At 49.2% G+C, this 22,088-nt stretch overlaps 1 protein-coding gene across 2 annotated transcripts; it reads right to left on the reverse strand.

The window, feature by feature from the left end:
• Positions 1–173: 173 nt before the first annotated feature.
• C9H1orf35 (chromosome 9 C1orf35 homolog) lies at positions 174–19,847 on the reverse strand. Of its 2 annotated transcripts, none has more exons than XM_036738962.1 (9): positions 19,534–19,847; positions 14,920–15,052; positions 10,564–10,714; positions 8,577–8,622; positions 6,585–6,667; positions 6,059–6,131; positions 3,734–3,807; positions 2,602–2,733; positions 174–1,343 (listed from the first exon to the last, which is right to left on the reverse strand). In XM_036738962.1, exons 2-9 carry the CDS (start codon positions 15,011–15,013, stop codon positions 1,163–1,165), a joined length of 834 nt encoding a protein of 277 aa, XP_036594857.1. In that variant the 5' UTR covers positions 15,014–15,052; positions 19,534–19,847; the 3' UTR covers positions 174–1,162. The 2 variants fall into 2 exon arrangements, with proteins under 2 accessions (XP_036594857.1, XP_036594858.1); XM_036738963.1 differs by having other exon boundaries at positions 19,651–19,768.
• Between the last annotated feature and the right edge of the window lie 2,241 nt (positions 19,848–22,088).

A 22,088-nucleotide genomic window follows, 5' to 3' on the forward strand; every position in this document is an offset into this window, starting at 1 on the left:
AAGGTCTGCTGCCAGTGAGAACCTGGAACCAAATATAGACTAAGGTCATTGAGCAGAGGCTGTATATTAAGTTTTGAGACTTGTATTTGAATCTGAGCTGTTGTAGTTGCTATGTGACCTGGGCAAGTTACTCCTCTGAATGTTCCCTCATCTGTAAAATGGGGAGAGAAGTGTTCTGGCGATGGAAGCCATTATTAACATGCTATAAGCAAGTGCTGAAGGCCAGACTCCATGGCACCCTAAATGAGGCCTGAGCAGTGACTGCCTTCTTGAAAGAAGCAGTCACAAAGGGAACAATACTCATTTGGATTTATAAGGTCTAGTGATGGTTAAAACAGTCCCTTTTCTTCAGTCTTTCAGTGGAAATCAGGGATCACAGATGTCCAAGGTGAAAGACCTTAAAACATGAAATGTTAGTAAAATCACAGCCCACAAGGTCACTGTGTAACATCGAGGCCCAAAACGTCTCAAAACCAAGGCTTTCCCGGCCCTGCCTTGTCTCAGCTCAGACAGTAACTTCTTAACTTACCTTTCTACAGCCCTTAAAGATTGATAAGGCACTTGCTTCACTCCCACAACCCTGTGTGGTAAGGAGTAAAAAGAATCATAATAGATGGAGAATGAATCTTAGAGAATCAAGGTGACACGTCTGTAGTCAAATGATTCAAGGGAGACAAAGTTAGGATCAGAACCCAGGTTTCCTGCCTCCCCGTCTTTTTTGCTAAGCAAGAAATGTGCTAAACTCTTTCCTTCCTGTGAACTCAGCTGAATTCATCTGTGGGGGATAGATCTGGGATGAAGGACCCAAGGCCCAGAACTCTGCTCTTCTTTCCACCTGGGCCTTGAAATTCCCTGAGAAACAGGGACGCAGGCAGAAGCTTTATTGGGAGGAGGAGGGCTGGGGGGAGGGGCAGGTAGGAGGTAGCATCTCTTAAAACAGATAAAGACGCATCAGCCCCACTGAGGGAAGGACCCAGTGTCCCTGCCCTGCCCCTCAATGGACAAGGAAGCCCCGTCTCTCCAGAGGCAATGGAGAGCTCAGGCTCCTTTGAAGCAGGTGTGAGGGCTTTGGCCTTTCAGCCCAGGGGAACAAGCTTACAGGACTCTAGGACGGGGAAAAGAGGGGTCCCTGTGTGTACCATCTGCTTTCCAGGGCCCAGGTTCAGTCATCTGAGTCATGTCGCTGTCTCTTGTGCCGGGGCTGAGGCTCAGGGCTCCGGTTCCTTCTCTTGTGGCTGGGGGAGGAGCGGCCGCTGTCCAAAGAGTCCATGTTATACCTGTTCCTGGGTGCTTGGGACCGGGAGGAAGGGGAGGGTGATGCACGGTGTTGGGTGGCTCTGTGCCTATGGGAGACAAACACAGATGAAAAGAATACAATTTAGGGTCACAGAGAACAGTGAATCTAAAGACTTGAGTTTCACTGAATTCCACAAACACTTATTAAGTTGGGATTTTAATCCCCGGACAATGTCTTGCTGTGTGACTTTGGCCAGATCATTTCTGTCCCTGGGTCTCGGTGACCTTGTCTGTAAAATGAGTAAAATGATCTTCATGCTCCCCTTTACTGGAGAGTTGTGATGAGTAACCGCCTAAGTGCTAGCTGTAAAGTTCCTATTATGAAAGTAGAGTGTCAATTCTGTCCTCCGACACTTTGCCCGCCACCCCCCCTGCACAACTTCAACACTGCTCAGGGTAGGTGGGTGGGGAGAGGAGCAGCCTCGCAAGACTCTTCCTCATCCAGCCATCCGAGTGTTTGGCCACATCCGGCCACATCACCTCCCTATTTGAGACCAACAGAGACCATAGAGATCGTCTGTCTGGCTTTGGAAGCCCTGTGTAACCTGGCCCCATCCTAACCTTTCCGGTCTGTGATACGGGCCTTCTGAAGGCTGTTCCTTGAAAAAGGTCCACTCTCTCCTGATTCCATGTATTCAGAATGGTGGCCCACAGGCCTGGAAAGCTCTCCCGGCTTAACTCTGTCTCCTGACTTGCTGCCAGTCTCAGCTAAAATCCGACCGAAAGAGGTCTCTCCTGGCCCTCCCTGCCTTCCCTCTGAGATCACCTACAATTCATTGTCTCTCTCGTGTTTCTACATAGTCGTTTGCCTGCTGTTTTGCCCATTAAACTGTAAGCTCCTCGAGGGAGGGGCTATTTTTGTCTTTGTACCCACAGCACTTAGCACTGTTACAAGGGAACTCGGTACCTTTATAAACTCTCCCTGACCGGGGAAGACATTCCCTCTTCCTTTGGCCTCTGCAAACCGCCTCCATCCATGAAAGCCCCATCTCCTGCGCCCCCAGGTCACACTGGCCCCCCGCTTCTCTGAACCACATTAACTGCTGAGGAACGAACCAAACTGGGCAGTGGTGACATGAATTACAGTGCCAGTTCTGCCACCGACTGCTCATTTCTGGTCATCCGTGAGATGAAGAGGCGGGGGCTCAGATGGTCGCCAAGGCTCCTTCCAACTCTCCTTGGCCAGTGAAGGAGCTGTAGTGCTCTCTACCTGCGATTTATCACCCCCAAACAACCCGGGTAGGGTCTAGGCTGGCTTCCTCTCATCTCCCCAGTAACACTCAGCAGATGCTGGAAGCCCTCTACCTGTCTGGGGAGGGGGAGGACGACGAGGAGGTGGAACGCCTCTTGGAATGTTTCTCTTTCTTCTTCTCTTTCTTGTGTTTCTTCTTTTTCTTCTTCTTTTTCTCTTTTTTGACTTTCTTGTGGCTCTCAGGCCTGTTGGGGACATGAGAAGGATGAATTGACTATGACTTGTGGTTTCTTTTGGATGCAGGGACTGTGCTTGTCAAGAGGAAGAAAGACCCTAAGGCTTCCTCCTCCTCTCCCAAGGCAAAGTCTCTCTCTCTCTCATGTGCTGGGCCCTGGTTTCACACAATGCCCCAGGCAGGTCACACACGATCAGTGCCAAAGCTGGAGGGAAACACTGCCAATGTCAGGGGCCTGAAAGCAAAGCACAGTCCCAGGAAGGATTCTGACCCTCCCTACCTGGTCCCCCTGGATCTGGGGAGCCAGAGAGGGGCAGTCTGGCCCACAATGTAAGCGGAGAAACACATGATAAGAAGGGAGACAGTGTGGCTGGTGGAAAAGGAGGCTAGATTTGGAGTCAGAGAACCGAGGATGCACTCCCTTGAGGATGCCTGCCCCTCGGTGCCTGTGTGACTGTACGAGGCACCTAAGCTCTCTTGCCCTCAGGCTTTTCTTCTGTAGCATGACAAGGTGGGACTGATGACCTGAGGTCCCTTCCAGCTCATTCTATGATATGTTTGGAAGAGTTGTAGGGGAACTGTCCCTACTAACCTGCTTGTTAACATAAAAGAAATGGAAGTGGGAATGACAGACTGTCAGGATGTGGATGAAGGAGCTAGGCCACTTTCTCCCATTCAGCCACCCCAGGCCAAAGAGGAACTAGTTACACCTGCCCTCTTTTACAACACAAATATCCCTGGGAGGAGCTTAATGGCTCAAACTCTTCCCATTTCTACAGCAAGCTAAAGGATATGCACCTGGAAGACAGGGCAAGGATTGCCATCCCCTTTACAGATGAGAAAACTCAGGCTAGAGAGGAGAGGGGACCACAAGTCAACATTAGCTTCCCTGATTACTTCCTCTTCGAACACCTAGCTGAGCCCCCAGGTCCCAGCAGCCATTGCCACCCCTCCACCTGGCCCGGTGCCACGCACCCTCCCCACGCCTGGCTTCTGTGACCCTTCCTTACCTCATGTCTGTTTTCCGCTTGGCCTCTGGTGGGGCTGATGGCATTGCTGTGGCACTGCTCTCCACCTTGTGATGCTAAGGATCAGAGGGTCACAGATTTTAGAGTAGGAAGGGGTTTTAGAGGCCATCACAGATGAGGAAGCTAAGGCCTAGAGCACTTAAATGACTTACCCACAGTCATACAAGCTGTAAGGCCCAGAGCCAGAATTCAAACCCAGGTCCTGACTCCAAAGTCAGTGCCATAAGTGCCCCTCTGAAGCCCAAACACTGTGCTGGTACAAGGGTGACTAACCTCAGTCTGACATCAACCAGTCATGTGTGAGAAGTGATTGAAAGGAGAAAAAGGCAAGAACAAGAGGAGTGAGCCGGGCTGACAAAGGTGACCTCCCAGGATGAAGGCTTGCTAGCTAGGGCCCTGGCTCCAGAGGACCCTCAGCAGCACCCTAAAGACATTCTTCAGATACTTAAAAAGCATGGGGTAGCAGAAAGAACTCTGATCTTAGAGTCAAAAGCAAAGGGAGGGGAGAGCAAGGAGGAGGAGAGAGACAGAGAGACTGAAAGAGAGAGAGGAGGGAGGGAAGGGGAGAAGGAAAGAACAAAGAGAGGGAGGGGAGATAAAGAGGAGAGGAGGGAGAAGACAGAGACTGAGAGAAATAGAGAGAGAGGAGGAGGACAGAGAAAAGAGAGAGAGGAGATAAACAGGAGAGGAGGGAAAAGAAAGAGACAGACTGAAAGAGAGAGAGAAGGAGGGAGGGAATGGGAGGAGAGAACAAAGAGAGAGGGGAGATAAAGAGGAGAAAAGGGAGAAGAGACAGACTGAGAGAAAGAGAGAGGGAGAAGGAGGGGGAGACAGAAAAGAGAGAGGGGGAGATGAGGAGAGAAGGGAGAAGAGAGACTGAAAAAGAGAGAGAAGGAGGGGGAGAGAGAAAAGAGAGAGAGGGAAGACAGGAGAGGAGGGAGAAGAAACAGAGAGACTGAAAGAGAAGGAAGGAGGGAGGGGGAGAAGGAGGGAACAAAAAAAGAGAGTGAGAATACCACCGGTGCCTCCCTCAGAACTGTGAGAAAAGCTCTGAAAACCTGAAACCTCGACAGAATGGTAGCAATAGCCTAACAACAGCCTTGAGAGTCAAGAAGCACACAACTGAAATGGACCTTAGAAAAGAGCTGGTCCAATATGCTCACTTCACAGAACAGGAAACAGGCCCAGACAAGAAAAATGACTTGTCTGAAACCACAAAGGTATTGAGAGATGAAGCAGGAATTCAAACTCAGTTCTTCTGACTCCAAATCTACTGGTTTTTCCCAAGACACAAAACCGCCAAAAAACCAAAACAAAACAACCCCCCACACACCCACATCCACAACTGTCATCCTGTGGACCCCCCTCCTACTGCTACCAGCATAATCACTCCACTGCTACTACTAGGACTAATGGCTGACCATCATCACTTCCAAATCTGTTAAGTGTTTTAAAGCATTTTCTACCCTGGGGAGCAGGTATTCTAAAACACTGAAGTGCACAATGGGTGCTTTGTCCACCACTCCTACAAGAGGGAGCACAAATCCTGTGCCAACGCACTGGAAGTGAAGTAGTAAGCACCTTGGAATGGAGCCCAAAGCCGCAGAGCTAGGATTCGAGGTGAGTTGGGTGTCCAGATTCCAAGCTGCTGCCCCTGCCCTAGCCCCGAGAGCATACTCACTCCTGCAACAGCAAAGGATCTGGCTCCCGGATGCCTCTTATCACAATTATCCAGCACCTCCTTCCAGGAAAGAAAGAGCCTGGCCTAGTCAGGCTGATGGATACAAATGGTACCCTAAGGGTTAAAAGGTACTTTTCCAGTACTTTGTGAAGCCCTGTAGCTTATTCTGTAACTTAAAGGCACCCTGAAGTCCTTTTGTGTCCTTTATCCTGTGTAATTTTTAAACTGTGTTCTCCTGTCCTTAAATCCTTAAGCCATAAAGATTTCCCTTTGTCTCCTGCATCCTGTCCTGTCTTTAACCTTTAACCTCCATAAAAATCTCTAAAACTACTTCACCATTCTGAAATCTCTATATAAGCATAACTCCTCCAAATATCAGGGTCTCATTTAGCTTTCTTGCTAAGGAGGTCCGTGATGCTTTTTCATATGAAATAAAAAGCTCCCATTGGCTAAAAGAGAAGGTCTAAGTGAATTCTTTCACACCTGAACCAGCCCTCCCAACTCTAAACCTCATCAAAGCCTAGTCAGTTCTAACCTCTTCTGTCTCTACTTTGTGTTACAACAGAATGGATCCCAAGAAGAGGGAGAGGCTATCGGAGGGAGGGAGGGAGGGAAGGAAGCTTTACCGTAAACACAGACAACCCCAGCTTGGCAGCTTCTTTGTCTTCTTTGGAGAGCATCACCCGGCCAGCCGAGCCACTGAAGGACACAAACGCACACATGCCACATGCCATCAACTTCTAGTCATTATCATGGCAGCTCCTACTTCGATAGGGCTTTGAGGTCTAGCACAAGATTTAGAACCAAAAGAGACCTTCGAGATCATTTTACCCATAAGGAAATGGAGGCTCAGAGGGAAGGGTCTTTCCTCCACTGCACCCAGCTAGTTAATTTCAGAGCCAAGGAATCTGAACACAGACTTCTCCTTGCAAGCCTAGCATGCCTCCCACTGCACTCCAGAGCTGAGCCCCTGGTCCTGAGCCAGTCAAGCCCCAGATCAGGCTTTACGTAGTTTAGGAGACGAGCTGAGCCAAGGACTCTAAGACCAGGCATGTCTCCATCACACCACACTGCCTGCCATGGACAGGTCAGGCATCACACTACCAGGCCATTAACAGGCCATAAATCCAAACCCTCACCCTATCCCAGTACCTAGAGCTCCCCAGGCCTGACAGCTGGTCCACATCCTTTTCTTCACGATCAGTCCCTTCCCGCTTGCAGATTTCCACAAAGTCCTGAAAAGGAAGCACAGATCCGGGCTTCAGTTTGAGCAATGGGAAGACAATTAGCTGTAGCAGACATTAGCTCACCACCTTCAGTGCTGCAAGGATATTAATTCTACACAATAGGCCCAAGGAGGCTAGGTTTCAGATGCACTGATTTACAAGGACATTAACTGCCAAAGTGGAGGGGAGCTGAACAAGAAAAGACGAGTTTCTTAACAATCCCATAGCAACAAGGCCTAGTTTTCAAAAAGCCTGCCTACAGTCAGGCTTCTTGATTGGCTAAGAGTGAGCCTGGCATTGTAAACCAACCAGTAAGCTTGGTTTCAGAGCACCCAGGTGGGCCAGAATAATAGCTAGTATTTATTTAGCAATTTAAAGTTTGCACAGTGCTGTACGGAGATGATCTCATTTGAGTAACACAAGGTGTTTAAGCACGAACGACTGAAATTGCTGTCTGAGAGCAGCCCAAGGGACCATGAGCTCCACGGAAAAAGAATAACGCATCCTTAGTAAAGGAAAGGTTTGCATCAGTGTGGGTCTTCCCTCCACTGATGCAGATTGCAAATGTCTAGTGCCTCAGGAGATGGTCTTTATGAGCTGCCAAAGTTGGAAAATTAGCCACCTTCTCATCCATCCCGTAAGATAGTCAGTCCCTCACAAATTAGCCAGGCTGGGCCTTAAACAATGAGGCCCAGGAGCTCTAGTGTTAGGAGCTGCCACAGTTTGCTTTCTAAGTCACTCAGCCTATGTGAACCTAGTGATTTGTGAGGTCATTGCCAACTGGCCACCTTCTCTTGGGAATTAATGGTGACTTGATGTGCTTAGTGGTGGCACTGATGAAGCTTCAGAGGGACAGTATTAATAGGAATGTAAACCCAAGATGGTTCAGCTGGTGATGGGAAAAGAAATGGGATCCAGGAAGCTCTAGGCATCCTGGTCCCCATTACTTACCTCCAGAACAAAGCAATTTCTCCCTTCTCAAATCACAGGAAAACAGATTTAGGGGAGAAGGGACCTAAGAGAGAAGTAGCCCAACTGCTTCATTTGACAGAGGTACAAACTGAAGCCCAGTGAAGGTGAATGACTTGTCCAAGATCACATAGGCAGTAAAGAGTAGAGCTGGGGCTGAAACCAAGATCATCTGACTAAACTCAGTGTGTTTTCCACTACACACCACACAATCCTAAAAAGAAGATTAAGCCCAATCCAAAAGGCAGGTCTGAGAAGAAGGCAAAGGGTTGTTCTTGAGGGCAGGGCACTGTGAGGCCTGCTTTCAGAAAGCTCAGCCATTTAGTCTGGAATTGACCCAAGAGGATCTCTTTTCATTCCCAACTGGGGACCTTCTCTTGGAATCAGAACCGGTCCCTTCATCCAAACCCACATTCAAGGCCCTCCCCGCTCCGCTTCATCTCCTCTTACCTTCTCTAAAAATGTTTTTCTTCTTTTTTTCTTCCGTTATGTTTTGATCTGCCTCCACTCCCATTCCTTCTCGTCCCCACCCCCTCATTCCCTGCTCACTGTTCTTCTCTAACTCAGAGCAGAGCCATCCGCTCAGACTGGGCAAACAGATAAGGTCATGCTCATCTTCTCCAGCCCCAGCACGTCTCATCCAGGAACCCACGAAGTCTGGCTCACTCTGCTTCATTATGCCCACCCCACCTCCCTTATGTACATCAGCAGATTTACAGACCTGCAAACCAAAACAGTTCTCCTACTTTGTATCAGATTAAGGTCTGTCCCAAAGTGACACCATCCATTTGTTGTGGACACTCACTGTTTACAAATCCTCCTTTCCCCAAACCATGGGGAAGTGTAGATGGGCAAAAGCCCTGCCTCCAAACTGCCCCCAACCCCAAATTAAATGGAAGTGCTCTCCCCTGAGTGGATGCCCTCTCACCCTCTCCTCCTCCCAGATTACCTCTTTGCTCAGTCCTGTGGGCTGCTTCCTCACATTCTTGTAGCCTCTGGAAGGAATCAGGATGAGAAAATTAAGAAAAGGAGTCACAGAATTCTAGGGGTACAAGGAGCTCGGCAGCCATCTAATCCAACCCACAATCAAGACAAGACTCCTCCAACTACATACTCAGCTAAGTGGCCACTCGGCCTCTCTATGAGGGTGCACCCACCACCTCTCCTGGAAGCTCATGCCACTTCTGGGGAGCTCGCATGCTTAGCAAGTCTCTCCAATCTGGAACCAAGAGGACCCCAAACCAGTCTAATCTCTCTTCCAGATGGCAGACCTTCAAAGACGTGAAGACGTCTGCCACCCTCCTCCTAACTGTTCTCTTCTCCAGGCTACACATGCTCACTTCCTTCCAGCTATCCTCACGGGGCGGGGAGTCTAGACACTTCACAGTCCTGGGTGCCCCAAGCCAAACCCACTATCCAGCTGCAGGCTGGCCAATACAGAGGCCAGTGGGACTTCCACCTTCTTATTCCTAGGAGCTTTGCCTCTCTTAACAGAGTCCAGGATCATCACACTAGTGTTCTGGGCTGTCCTACCACACTGCTGACAGAATGATGGAGCTTGCAGTCCAATGAGCCACCCAGATCATTTTCATACAAATTTTTAACCATGTCTCCCCTATCCTGCACTTCAAATAAAAAAAAAAGATTTCTAAAGTATAAGATTTTATATTTATTCTAATTAAATTTCATCTTATTCAATTCAGTTCACTGTGCTAGCCTGTCAAGATCTTTTTGGATCCTAGGTGTCATCCAGCTTAACCTTCCCAGTTTTGTGTCATCTGCAAACATGCCATCTGTGCCTTTTTCCAAGTCCAGGGCACAAATGTTAAACAGAATCCCTAGGGCCCTCCACAGCAGCGCTCCTGCCACAGTCCCATAAAGCCATTAAGGGCTGATTCCAGTCATTCAACCAATTCTGAATCGATCTAATTTTATTACTATCTAGCCTGGATCCCCATTTTCCTCCCAATCATAGTATGAAATCCATTGTCAAGTGCTTTAGTAATAAGCAAATGATGCTTAAGAGACTTGCTACCTAGACCATTCCTCTATTTACCAGTTTTCAAAGAAAATAAGATTCTTCTGGAATAACCTGCTTTTGATGATACCATGGTTTTCTCTTCTATCTGTTTACTAATCATCTCTTTAATGTGAAGTTCTAGGATCTGCCCAGGAACCAAAGTTAAGCTCAGTGGCTTTTGCTTTGCCAACTCCCCTCTTCCCTTTCTGGAAGGTCACAACACCTGCCCTGCTCTAGTCCTGTGGTGCCAATTCTGCTCTCCATGACCTTTCACACGTCACTGGCAGTGGCCCAGCAACCCCATCTACCAATTCTTTCAGTAGCTCAGGAGACAGCTCACCTGAACCAGGGAACCAGAATTTATCAAGGACAGCGAAGGGCTCTCTTACTAGCTCCTTATTTGTATCAAGAATAAAATTCCTACTGATCTTGTCCTGTCTAGCCCAAGAGCTATGCAGGTCCTTGGCAGAGCAAAAGAAAGTAAAATAAAAATGGAGAGGCCCTGCCCTCTGTGATTTGTGGTCACCTCTCCATCCACCTCCATCAGGAATCCTGCTCTTTCTCTGACCCTCCACTTTCCCCCAACACAACTTAAAAATTGCCCAACTCTGGGTGAAATACACCTGCTAATGTTGACAGAGCCACAGAATGACAGAACTAGAAGGGACACAACATGAATAATGTTGGAAGTGAAAGAGACCTTAAAACACAAATGTCAGAAACTGAAGGGACATCAGAGCATAGAACACAGCAGCTGCAACGGACTTCCACATGCAGAATTCTCTTCTCTCCCTGGCTGGGTTCAGGGTAGGAAAACCTCTTCAGACTCGTTTGTAAGTAGCCACCACTCTGGACACCCTCCCACTCATGCACACTTGCGTACATCCCCCACCAATCTCTGAGGCCCAGAACTCACAAAGCAGCCAGGAGGGCCTCTTGCTCAGCCTGGCGCACAGCAGCTAGCTCCTCTTCTCGGCTCAGGGCCGCATGGTCTTTCTTGCCTTTGGCGTACCACGTGAGGTCACGGCCTTTCTGCCATCTTCCCACAGGAGCCATCAGGGAGTTCCCTGGGAAGAGAGCAGCCCTATTCTGAGTCCATGGGAAAACTGCCAGCTTCCCCACCCTGGAAGAGAGCAGCTCCCACCAACTCCTGCTCCATTTCCCCCTCCCTCAGTGACTGATCCTTTTTCTCCCACAAGAGCCCCTATCTTCCATTCAGCCACCCCCCCCCCCAAAAAAAAGGCAACAGTGTGAAGGGAGACAGAAACACAAAAGCCCAAGACCCAATTCTTCCTCCAGAAGACCTCAGACTAGTTGGGGGAACAGGAAACATGCCTCTGATAAATTAACTGAAAAGTCAAGGGCTATGATCAATGCCAAGTTAGTGAAAGGAGAAGAACAATGATTACAGGCAGAAGTGATCTGGGAAAGCATCCCAGAAGACATGAGGCTTTCACTGGACATCAGAGGGAAGAGCACCGAGCCAGGCTGCCTCTGAGCTCGAGATCCAGCTCTGTGACTTTTTAGGTCTGTAACCTGGCGGTAAATCACTGCCTCTCTTTTGGCCTACTTCCTAATCTGCAAAAGAAAACCAGACTGGATTTCTAAGCCCCATGTAGCTCTAAGGCCTAAGAATATCTCTATTCTATTAAGAGTGTGTCCTGTGTGTCTGGCAAAACTAAGACTCAGGGCTGGTTTGGCAGCAAAAGGTGGCCACATGCCACAACCCTGGAACCGGCGCTTGGTGATCACGTCCTGCAGTACATCTTCCCTCCTGGGTGTGCGCACACGGCAGGCAGGCGAGCTGGGCTTCAGCAGAGAGGAGGGCAGCAGCTGTAGCCAGGGTCTCTGAGGAGGGCACCATCATCTCCTGCCCTGAAGCTGCCTATGGCCAGCAGAGAAATGCTGGGAGGACAGCTCGGGCTAGGGTGACCTCCTCATAAGGTGCACACTGTGGCTCCTGAAGTGTAAGCGTTGGGAGGGGAGTATGAAAACAAGAGCCTGGGAAGAATGAGCAAAGTGCAATAGTAGCACACATGCAGTGGGTGCTCCGGGGCTCCTGGGTACTGCTGTCTTTAGCGGAGGCAACATGGTATCCCAGAAAAATCAATGTTTTGGAATCAGAGGATTTGGGTTTGAGGCCTGTCATCAAAAGCAAATCATTCGCCTTTCTCAGCCTCAGCTTCTTCGTCTGCGAAATGGGAGTGATTATACCTGTTTTTTAGGTTTACAAAAGTGCTACAGTGATGTAACTAATTACTGCCATTAACCAGAAGAACCAGGCTGCATCACGGCCCTGCCACTCACACCGCACCTTTCCCTCACTGAGGATCAGCTTCTTCATTAGTAAAGTGAGGCTATGACCAGACAGTCCTGCACTCTGGACCAAGCAGGGAGCTGCCAGTGAAGATTCTCTGCTGCCCTACAGCTTCATCTTAGGAAGTTCCCTGGAGCACTGACTGGTCTATGGTCACAAAGTCGGTCTGTCAACAAGCCCTTATTAAATACCAACTACGTGCCAGGTGCTGCGCCGAACGCTCCAGAGACGACGACGGACAAAAACAAGCTCCCGCTGTCCAGGAGCTCAGTGTCTAATGGGGGAGACCACATGCAAACAACTCTATTCAAACAAAATGTGTATGAGATAAAGCCCAGGGAGCCTCAGAGATAAGGCTCTGAGATGAAGGGGGACCCTACAGGGTTCTCACAGAAGAAGGAATGGCCAGGAAGAGGACATGTGGCGGGAGGGCAGTCCAGGCAGGGGGGACAGCCAGTGCAAACACCTGGAGTCAGGAGACAGACAGCAGTGTTCAAGGCCAGGGTCACTCAAGCCCAGGGACCTGTCTCTAATAGAGCACAGGTGCTGACCCCTCCCCTCCCCCCCTCCACACAGCCCCCCACTCCATGGCCTTTATTTTAGGTATTCCTCCCCAGCATTCTAAAGTTAGGTTCTCTTCCCAGCCCAGATTCCTCCTAAGCCCATAGAAACTGCTTAGGTGCTGCAGAGATGAAAGCAGAGGAATGGTCCCCAAATCTCTCCTTCAAGGAAATCCCAAGGTCCTGAATCTAGAGCTTAGGAAATCATCTCAAGTCCCCTTTAAAGAATTTCTAGATTTCCTTTTGTGCAAGGCACTGAGGAAGCCTCTTCTCAGCAGCCTGGGTATCACTCCCCTTCTTGGAAGTAACAAAGTTTGTGAGCCCTCTCTTTGGGAATAGCTGTTAAGTGCCTATGTGGATTCTTTTGAAAAAGGACAGGCTTTGCAGAACGTGTCCCTAACTCATGTCATTTGGCGATGATGTCACATGAGTTTTATCATTCCCAAGATACATGGAGAAACTGAGGCATGGAGAGAAATAAAGTAACTTTTCTAAGTAGAAAGGGGACAGGTTATGAGGAGCTTTAAATGCCAAACGGGGTCCTCAATTTGATCCTGGAAGTAACAGGGAATCGAATCACTGGAGCTCACTGAGCAGTAGGAGTGGTAGGGGCAGACCTGTACCTCAGGAAGACACCTTTGGCAGCTGAGTGAAGGATGGATTGCAATGGGTGGAGAATGGAGGGAGGGAGAAGAATCGGCTGGTTCCTGCAGTCATAGAGCAGGTAAGCCATCCCAACTGAAGTAGCAAAGCACTCTGGGGGAGAGACAGGAGGAGGCTGCATGGGCCAGGCAAGTTAAACCACTTCCGCCCTGACCACCATCACCCCTCAGTCCCTGATCAGAGGCAGTGCCAGACCCCTGGGAGGTGCCGCACTTTTAGAGGAGGGCAAACAGCCATCTCCTATGGAGAGGAACCTGCTCCTGCAGGTGCTACACCCACATGAAGGGGTCTGGGTCTGAAGACCCAGAAAAGGAAGTTCTCATCACCAAAGTCTTTGGCATTGTCAAAGGGTTCAACATCAGAAAGCGATGCCATTTATCAACGGAAAGGACATTCAAGATCATTACCATTGGTTTTACCCCTGCCCCTAAGGATCATGGGACCTCTCAATCTACTTGCAGCTGAAACCTTCCACGTGCTGTCTCTCCCATTAGGATGGGAACTCCCCAAGAGCAGGACTGTCTTACTTTTCTATTTGTATCTGCGGCTCCTCCCTGTATAAAATGGAATACAGGGCTTTGTGTACCTTTGTTGTTGTTGTTGAGTCCGTTCAGTTGGTTCCAAATCTTGGTGACCCCATTTGGGGTTTTCTTGGCCGAGATACTACAGTGGTTTGCCATTTCCTTCTACAACTCATTTTACAGGTGAGGAGACTGAGGCAAACAGGGTTTAGTGACTTGGCTAGGGTCACACAGCTAGTAAGTGTCTGAGGCTAGATTTGAACTCAGATCTTCCTGAATCCAGGCCCAGTGCTCTATGCACTGTGCCACCTAGCCACCTCTGCTTGGCATATAATAAAAGCTTAATAAATGTTTTGTTCGTTCAAACAAATAATAAAATAAAGTGGCTTTTCTGGGCTCATATGACCAGAACCAGGCCCAGGACCCTGAGGCCCAATAACCCAGGAATAGCAGGGTCCTCCAGACTGCTGACCCTGCTTCAGCCCCTTGCAAGCAGCATCAAAGAGAACAATCCTCTTGGAAGAGTACACTGTCTCCAACACCCCCAACACCCCTCCTTCCCCCGTTTACCAGTGGTAAATCAGAGTGTTCCTGCAGCACCTCCCAGGCCACCAGGCCTACTTCCAGCCTTCAGCCCCCAGCTGCAGTTCAAGGAAGCTATCCTTGCAGTGATGCAACCTCTTCTATATATGCTGCAGGCCCTGTCTACTCAGGAAGACCTACTACTGAAGGCCCAGCAAAATTCTCACCACCAAATTCCTTGGCATTGTCAAATAGTTCAACATCAGAAACCAGGACAGTTTCCAGTACTGGAAATAATACTAAAGAAGATGCATTCCCATCTCCTTCACTGTTACACCCAGAGGAACATGCAGACTGAAACCTCCTATGCGCACATGTTGTCTCTCCCTATTATAACGTGAGCTGTTTGGGAGCAGAGCCCAGCTCTGATTTTCTATGTGAATCCCCAGCCTTGCACACTGGAAACACTTAATTGATGCTTTTTGCACTCATTCATAAATACACCGTAAGCTGCAAGAGCACTCATCCTTCATCTCTTTCAAGTATACATCATATTGTATAGGTTCCATTTCCTTGCTCCCACCCCCCACCCCCACCAGGAGGTTTCCCAAGGAGCAGTAGTCGGCTTTTCTTCTTCTCAAGTCCCTGCTACATCGACAATGCCCAATGTTTTCGACCACTTGACTTACCCAGGTAGTTCTCCCGCTGTTTATCAGTCTTCACATCTTCCCAGTTGAACTGGTCTTGGCCACCTCGCACACCGCCACGTGAAGAGCCAAACATCTTTAGGAACAGTCTGTAAAGTTAGTCGCCCTCGTACTCCTGGGAAGAGAAAGCCAGAAAATTCTCAGACTCAATTCTGTTCATTCTATATACAGTATAAGTCCATCTGGCTCTTCTCTCCCACTGAAAATCCCTAAGGGGAAGGAATTAATCTATTCTTTACAGTCTCCCCTATCAGGCCTAGAAGAGAGCTCTGCACACAGGGGACACTGAATCATGGGAGTCAAAGAAGCCAAAGGACTGTAGTCTGTCATTTGCACTCTATGGACCTCAGTTTTCCCAACTGTGAAATGGGAAGGATCACAGAATCTCAGAATTGGAAGGGACACCAGAGGTCACCTAGTCTAACCCATATCCAAAAAGAAGCCCTTGTACAAGATACCCAACAAGGAGTTATCCATCTTTTGCATGAAGACCTCTCCAAGTAGTTTACTCTACTGTTAGATACCTAATTGTTAGTGTTTGCTTAAATCAAGCTCAAATTTGCCTGTCTGCATTCCTGGCCAGAGCTCCTGGTTCTGCCCTCTGGGTCCTCTAGAGCTAGGCTAGTCTCTCTTCCACATGATAGTCCTTCAAATATCTGAAGAGAAGGGTAAGGTCTCCCCTGGTTCTGCTTTTCTTCAGCCTAAATGTCCCCAGTTCCTTCAGCTGATCTTCCTATGCCATGTACTCAAGGTCCTTTACGATCCCAGCTGCCCCTCCTCTCTAGCTTTGTAAATGTTCCTCCTATGATGTGGTGCTCAGAATGGACCTGTGAAGGGGGACAGCTTTAATGTGTGTGATCTGCCCAGAACATAGTACAGCAGGGGAATCTCCTCTTTCTTCAGGGAAGCTACACCTTTCTCCATATAGCTGAAACTCATCTTCGCTTTTTTAGTCTACCTTGTCACACTGTGGATGCCTGCTGAACTTTCAATCTACCAAAATCTCTGGATCTTTTTTCAGAGAAACTGCCACTTAACCATATGGCCCACACCTTGTACTTGTGATTTCTGAACTTGAGGGTGAAACGCTATCACTTATCCTGATTCAATATTATCTTATCAGAATTAGCCCAGTGTTCTAGCTGGTCAAGACATTTTTGGAACCAGTAGTATCATGCAGGATGTTAACCAGCACTCTTAGTTTAATGTAATCTGCACATCTGATAAGCATGCCATCTACACTTCTATCCAAATAAATCATCTCCTTTCTCCCGGGCAGCAGGCTCATCGATGAAGAATCACCGTCATCATTGTCATCATCATCATCATTGTCACCATCATCTCACGTTTCCACAGTGCTTTACCAACAAGAGCCCGTGAGTCAGGTACTGTGAGGATTATTAGCCTAATTTCACAGGAAGAAACTGAGGCTCAGAGAAGGTTAGATGCTGTTAGAATACAAGTTCTTTGCCATCAGGAATTGTTTCATTCTTTATACTCGCATCCCCAGGGCATGGCAAAATTAATTTCCCCTGCTTAATTGCTCCTGCTGATTAACTGATCTGTCCAAGGCTCTGCACCTAGGAATTACCAATCAAAACTCAAACCCAAGCCTAGCTCCGATATCTCCCAACCTGCTATTCCTCTCACTATACCATACTGCCTTCAGTTCATTCTATCTTCTCACAGAGACAAGAAAGCAAGAAGACAGTTTTCCATATCTTTCTCCTGACATCAACTTTTCCTTCCCTAGGACAGATGACCCAGATGAGAGGCTATGGACAAAGTTCAGGGCCCTTCACTCTATAGATAGCCAGCTCCCTAGTTCTACCACTCCCCTCCTTCTGCTAGCTGGAAGAGTGTTGATGTGGAGACTCTGAGTAGCCTTTAAGGAGCCCCCTGGCTCTGAAAACCCAGATGTTAGTGCTTCTCTCTCTGTTAACTATGAATGTATAGCTTTGGTCAGATGGCTAGAAGCCTATCTGTTGATTTGTGTTATTTGGTCTGTTTATATTTTCTCTGTTGGTAATTTCTGTTTGTATTTGCTCTGAAGTTCAGGGTGCCAACCTTTTCTCCTGAACTAAATGAATGATATATGTATATTTAATTAAAGTGAGATTGCAAACCCTTTGAAGTTGCTTTCCTTAGAAAAGCAGATCAAAGAACCTGTGCTAGCAGCCCTCCTGTGTGCTGGTGTTATTGGCCTTACACCTCCATAGCAGCTGCTAGTAACACTGTTATTACAAAATGGAAGGAGAAATGACTAGAGACACGGTTGGATTTCTGTTCAGCCTTCCCATCAATGAAGACCTCTGAGCTTCTAAAAGACTGAGAACCTAATCTAGAGTTGGAAGAAAGAACCACCAGGGCTTAGGAAAGCAGCCCGATGACTGAAAGGGTCTGAGATTGGACAGCAATAGATCTGCTCTCTGGTCCCGACTCTTCCACTTTCTCATTGTCACCTTGGCCAATGACCTTTCCCTCTCTGGACCAGTATCACCTGTAAAATGAGGGGGATGACTGAGATGATGTCAAAAACTCCTTCTAACTCTAACATTCTGTAATGCTACACTCTAAGATCCATTCTAATGCTCCATGGCGTTAGACCTCTGTCTCAGAGAGTTCCTTGTCCAATAAAGGAAACAAAGTCTTTGCTAACATGGAGCATCCTGTCTGAAGCCTGAGACACTATCTCAAACTGACCAGTTCTTCAAGGTCCTCCTCTGATCTGAAATGCGATAGAAAGCACCTTCTGAGCAGAGGACATGAGAACTGAAAGGGACCCAAGAGATCACCTGGTCCAACATGTACTTTACAGATGAGGAAACCAAGGCTGAGGGAGAAGTCACTTACAGGGCCATAGATGTAGAGCTGAAATGACCTCAGGTCATCAGGTCTAATCCTCCTCCTTTCTATGGATAAGGAACCTGAAGTCCGGAGAGACAGAATGACTTGCACAAGTCATGAATGTGGTAAATGGAAGAGCTGGGGTGGAAACCCAAGTTGTCTGATTCAAAATCCATTGTTTTTCAACTGTATGACAGTGCTTCACTGACTTGTCCAAGGTCACACAGAATCTGTGAGCTGGTATGAAGTAATAGAAAGAAGGCTGGATGGGGAGTAGGGTGGCCTGGGTTTGAATTCCATACTCCAGCTCTGTGCCGCTAGCCAAATCCCTTCAAAACTTCCAAGTATGTTTTTGTTCTCCCAAAAACAAAACCAAAAAAAAAAATAAATAAAAACCCTTTTACTACTTATTTCACAAAATAATCGAGGAAAGCATTTTGTCAGCCTCAACAATAACTCACATTCATATAGCCCTGTAAAGTTTTCAAAGCACATGACACACATTATGTACTGTGAGATTCACAACAACCCTGTGGAATAGTTAATGCAGGTAGCCCGTCACAGAGGAGAGAGGGGAACTTGGGTGGTCAGGAAGGTCTCAGTTCAAATCCAGCCTCAGCATTCACCAGCGGGGTGGCTTTGGGTAACTGATGTAAACTCTCCGAGCCTCAGTTTTCTCAGCTGTAAAACTGGGGTAATGACAGCACCTACCTGATTGCGTTATTTTGAGGAATGTATAGGCAATGTCTATCTAGAGGTCGGCAATCTTTAAAGCATTATTAAATATAGTATTATTAAATATACTCTCTAATTATCCCCCACTCAACCAGCCTTGGACCTTGGCAGCACATTAGTTAACCTCCCTTCACACCTCGGACACCACCCCTCTCGGTTCTCTCTCTTCATCCCTCCTCCTCTTATTGCGCTCCCCCTCTCCCACAGCCCGGCCCCACACGCTACTGCAAATCCCGCCCCACCAACTCCCCACCAATTAGGCCCCAGGAGCACTCCCTCAAGCCCCGCCCCAGACTCCCCTCCTATCAAGCCCTAGGCACGCCCCCCAAGCCCCACCCATCTCCTATCAGGCTCCAGACACGCTCCCCCAAATCCCACCCCCAGCTCTCTCTCCTATCAGACTCCAGGCACGCTCCCCCAAATCCCACCCCCAGCTCTCTCTCCTATCAGACTCCAGGCACGCTACCTCAAACCCCGCCCATCTCCGATCAGCTTCTAGACCCGTTCTTGTAAGCCCAGCTCCCGCCTCTCAGGCCCCAGGCGCGCTCCCTCAAGCCCCGCCCCAAGTTCCTCTCCAATCAGGCTCCAGGCACGCTCCTTCAAGTCCCGCCCCCATCCCCTCTCCTATCAGGCACCTGGCATGCTCCCTCAAATCCCACCCTTAGCCCTTTCTCCTATCAGGCGCCAGGCGCGCTCCCTCAAGCCCCGCCCCCAAGCTCCTCTCCAATCAGGCTACAGGCACGCTCCCGCAAACCTTACCCCTTTCCTATCAGACTCTAGACCAGCTTTTTACAAACCCTGCTCCCGCCTCTCAGACCCCAATGCGCGCTCCCGCAAGCCCCGCCCACTAGACTCCACTCCTACCAGGCCCCCCCCGCAGGCGCGCTCCCGCAAGCCCCACCCTGTCCCCAGCCCCCCCCTCCAGTCCCCCCAGGTGCGCTCCCGCAGGCTCCGCCCCTAACCCCTTTCAGGCCTCGGCAACCCGCACCCCGCCACACACACACACACACACACCTCGTGTAACCCCTCCAGCTCTTCAGGACCAGGGGTACCCCCTGCGTGGCCCGTGGCCCGTCCGGTCCAGCCCCTCTCAGACCGCAGGCTCCTCGACCGAGACCCAGCTTGGCTCACCAAGTTTCGCAGCCTTCCGGAAGGCTCTTCCGCCGCAGCACAACAAGTCGCGGGACAGACCACAGCGGAGCGAGAGGTGCAGCCAGGGCCGAACGAAGGAGGACGCGGCCGCCGTTACAGCCCCAGCCGGAGTGGGCGGAGCCGCGGCCGGAAGGCCCGCCTTCCCCCTCCCCTCTCTTTCCTCGCTCCTCTTTCCCGCGGGGCGGGGGCTGGGGAGGGGGGAGTTGCGAGGTCCTGCGGTTCCGTCGGTCACCGCCGGGAGGCGCTGCGGGGCCAGTCCTGGGGCACGCAGGTCCGTGGGCCCGGGCCTCGCAGCCTATAGAGGGCGCTTTCACGCCTCTCCACTGATCTTGCTTCGCCGTCTCGGCTCACGTGCCACGTTCTTGGGCAGTCCGAGCAAGCCTGCCTCCTTCCATTTTACAGATGGGGAAACTGAGGCCGAGGCCTTTGCTGAGCGCCACACGCCACTTCCGGGCCATTAGTCCTTTCCAATGGAAATTAAACATGTATTAACCGCCTACCGGGTCCCTAGGAGCCGGAGATGGCTCTGATCAGCCTCTACCCAGGGGCTCTTTCATTGATGCCTTAGAACATGCCCGGTTCCCCTCTATCCTTAAAAACCCCTCCCATGCCCTCAGGTTGTCCAGGGGCAGTCATCCCCTTTTCCCCAGCCAAACTCCTAGAAAAAGGCAGGCTGTTTACACTTGCTTTTTTTTTTTAATTAAACCCTCTTTTCGCACTCGGGCTTCTGATTTCATCCCTCCCCTCGAGCGCTCCCCAAACTGTCTCCTCATCGCTGAATCCAGCGGCCCGCTCTCAGTGCTCACCCTCGATCCCTTGGCAGCATTTAACACCGTTGACCCCTGTATCTCCTCTTTTGGTGTCTGTGAAACTGCGCTTTCTTGGTTCTCTTCCTACCTGTCTTGGCAGGGTCATCATCATCGTCGTCATGCACGCCCTGAACTATGAGTGTGCTGCAGGACTCTGGCCCGGACCCTCTTCTCCCTCTGGTGATCTTGACAGCTTCCCAGGGGTTCAGTCAGATCTAGAGGGTCCCTCCTGAGATTGCCTCTTAGATGTTCCAAACCGGATGTCCCAGAGACAGCTCAAGCACAACACCTTTATTCAGTTTCCTCGTCTGCATTGAGGATGTCGCCATCTTTCCAGTGACCCGGGTTTACAACCCGAAGGAGATCTTCAATTCCTCGCTGTTCCTCGATCAACAAGTAATTCTGCAACGTGCCAGGCACAGTGGTACTGGGGACACACGCTTGAGGAGCAAAGAGTTTAGCCGGAGACATGTTCCTATGTGGGTTTTTACAAAACAGATAGAAGAGGACTGAAGAAAAGGCACTGAGGGGATCAACCCTTAATGAAGGACACTAAGGGGATTCTAAAAGGTGACTGCATTCCAGGAATGAGTGACACCCAGTGCAAATACATGGAGATGGGAGAGAGAACATCTGTATGAGAAACAGGAAGAAGACCAATCTGGCTGGAAAGGTAGGTTGGGGTCTAGTTATGAAAGCCCTTATCAGGTCAAACAGAGGAATTCATATTTGATCCCAGAGGCAATAGGAAACTACTGGAGGTTAATGAGTTACACAGTCAGACCTGTGCTTTAGAAAGATGATTTTAGCAGCTGTGTGGAGGACAGACTGATGTAGGTCCTCAAATTTGGCCCTTTGACTGGATCCAAACTTCACAGAACGAATTCTCTTAATAAAAAGATTTGTTCTGTAAAACTTGGACTCAGTCAAAAGGCCACATCCAAGGACCTAGAAGGCCACATGTGGCCTTGAGACCATAGGTTCCCCACCCCTGGGTAGAGAGGCTTGAAGCAAAGACCAATTAAAGGCACAGATTAGAGATCACAAAGAGGCTGAACTAGAGTGATGGCTGCGTGAGCAGAGAGAAAGGAAGGGAGACAAGAGATGCTATGGAGGAAGAAACAAGATCTGACAGCTGATTAGATATGTGGGGTGAGAAAGTGAGGGGTCAAAGATGACAATGAAGCTGCAAACCTGGGTGACTGGAAGGATGGTGCCACCCTACACAGAAAGAGCAGGGGACGGAGGGGAGGAGATAACGTGGTCTGTTTTGGACATTGCTAAGTTTGTAAATTCTAAGGAACATCCAAATGGAGATACCTAATAGGGGATTGGTAGTGCATTTGAGGAAAGATCCAAGGGCTGCATGTATTGATCTGGGACTCACGTGCATAGATATGATAGTTTAACCTACTGGGGCTAAGGATATCACAGGGAGAAAGTGTAAAGAGCGAAGACTCAGGACAGAGCCCTGGTACTCTACGGAGTTGTGGGGCACAGATGAAGACATACCAAAGGAGTAGTCAGACAGGTAGGAGGAAAGCCAAGAGAGAATCATGAAAATTTAAGAGGGGAGAAAGTATTCAGAAGGAAGGGGTGGTCCCTAGT

Source organism: Trichosurus vulpecula, chromosome 9 (genome assembly GCF_011100635.1).
Source record: "Trichosurus vulpecula isolate mTriVul1 chromosome 9, mTriVul1.pri, whole genome shotgun sequence".
Taxonomy (NCBI): domain Eukaryota; kingdom Metazoa; phylum Chordata; class Mammalia; order Diprotodontia; family Phalangeridae; genus Trichosurus; species Trichosurus vulpecula.

Excerpts from the sequence above, each read along its gene's own strand:
- C9H1orf35 (XM_036738962.1), bottom strand. The coding sequence starts at position 15,013 with ATGTTTGGCTCTTCACGTGGCGGTGTGCGAGGTGGCCAAGACCAGTTC. Across the intron at positions 6,132-6,584 it reads TCAGGCCTGGGGAGCTCTAG|TGGCTCGGCTGGCCGGGTGA; the intron begins GTACTGGGATAG and ends TGTGTCCTTCAG. Across the intron at positions 2,734-3,733 it reads AAGCGGAAAACAGACATGAG|GCCTGAGAGCCACAAGAAAG; the intron begins GTAAGGAAGGGT and ends TGTCCCCAACAG.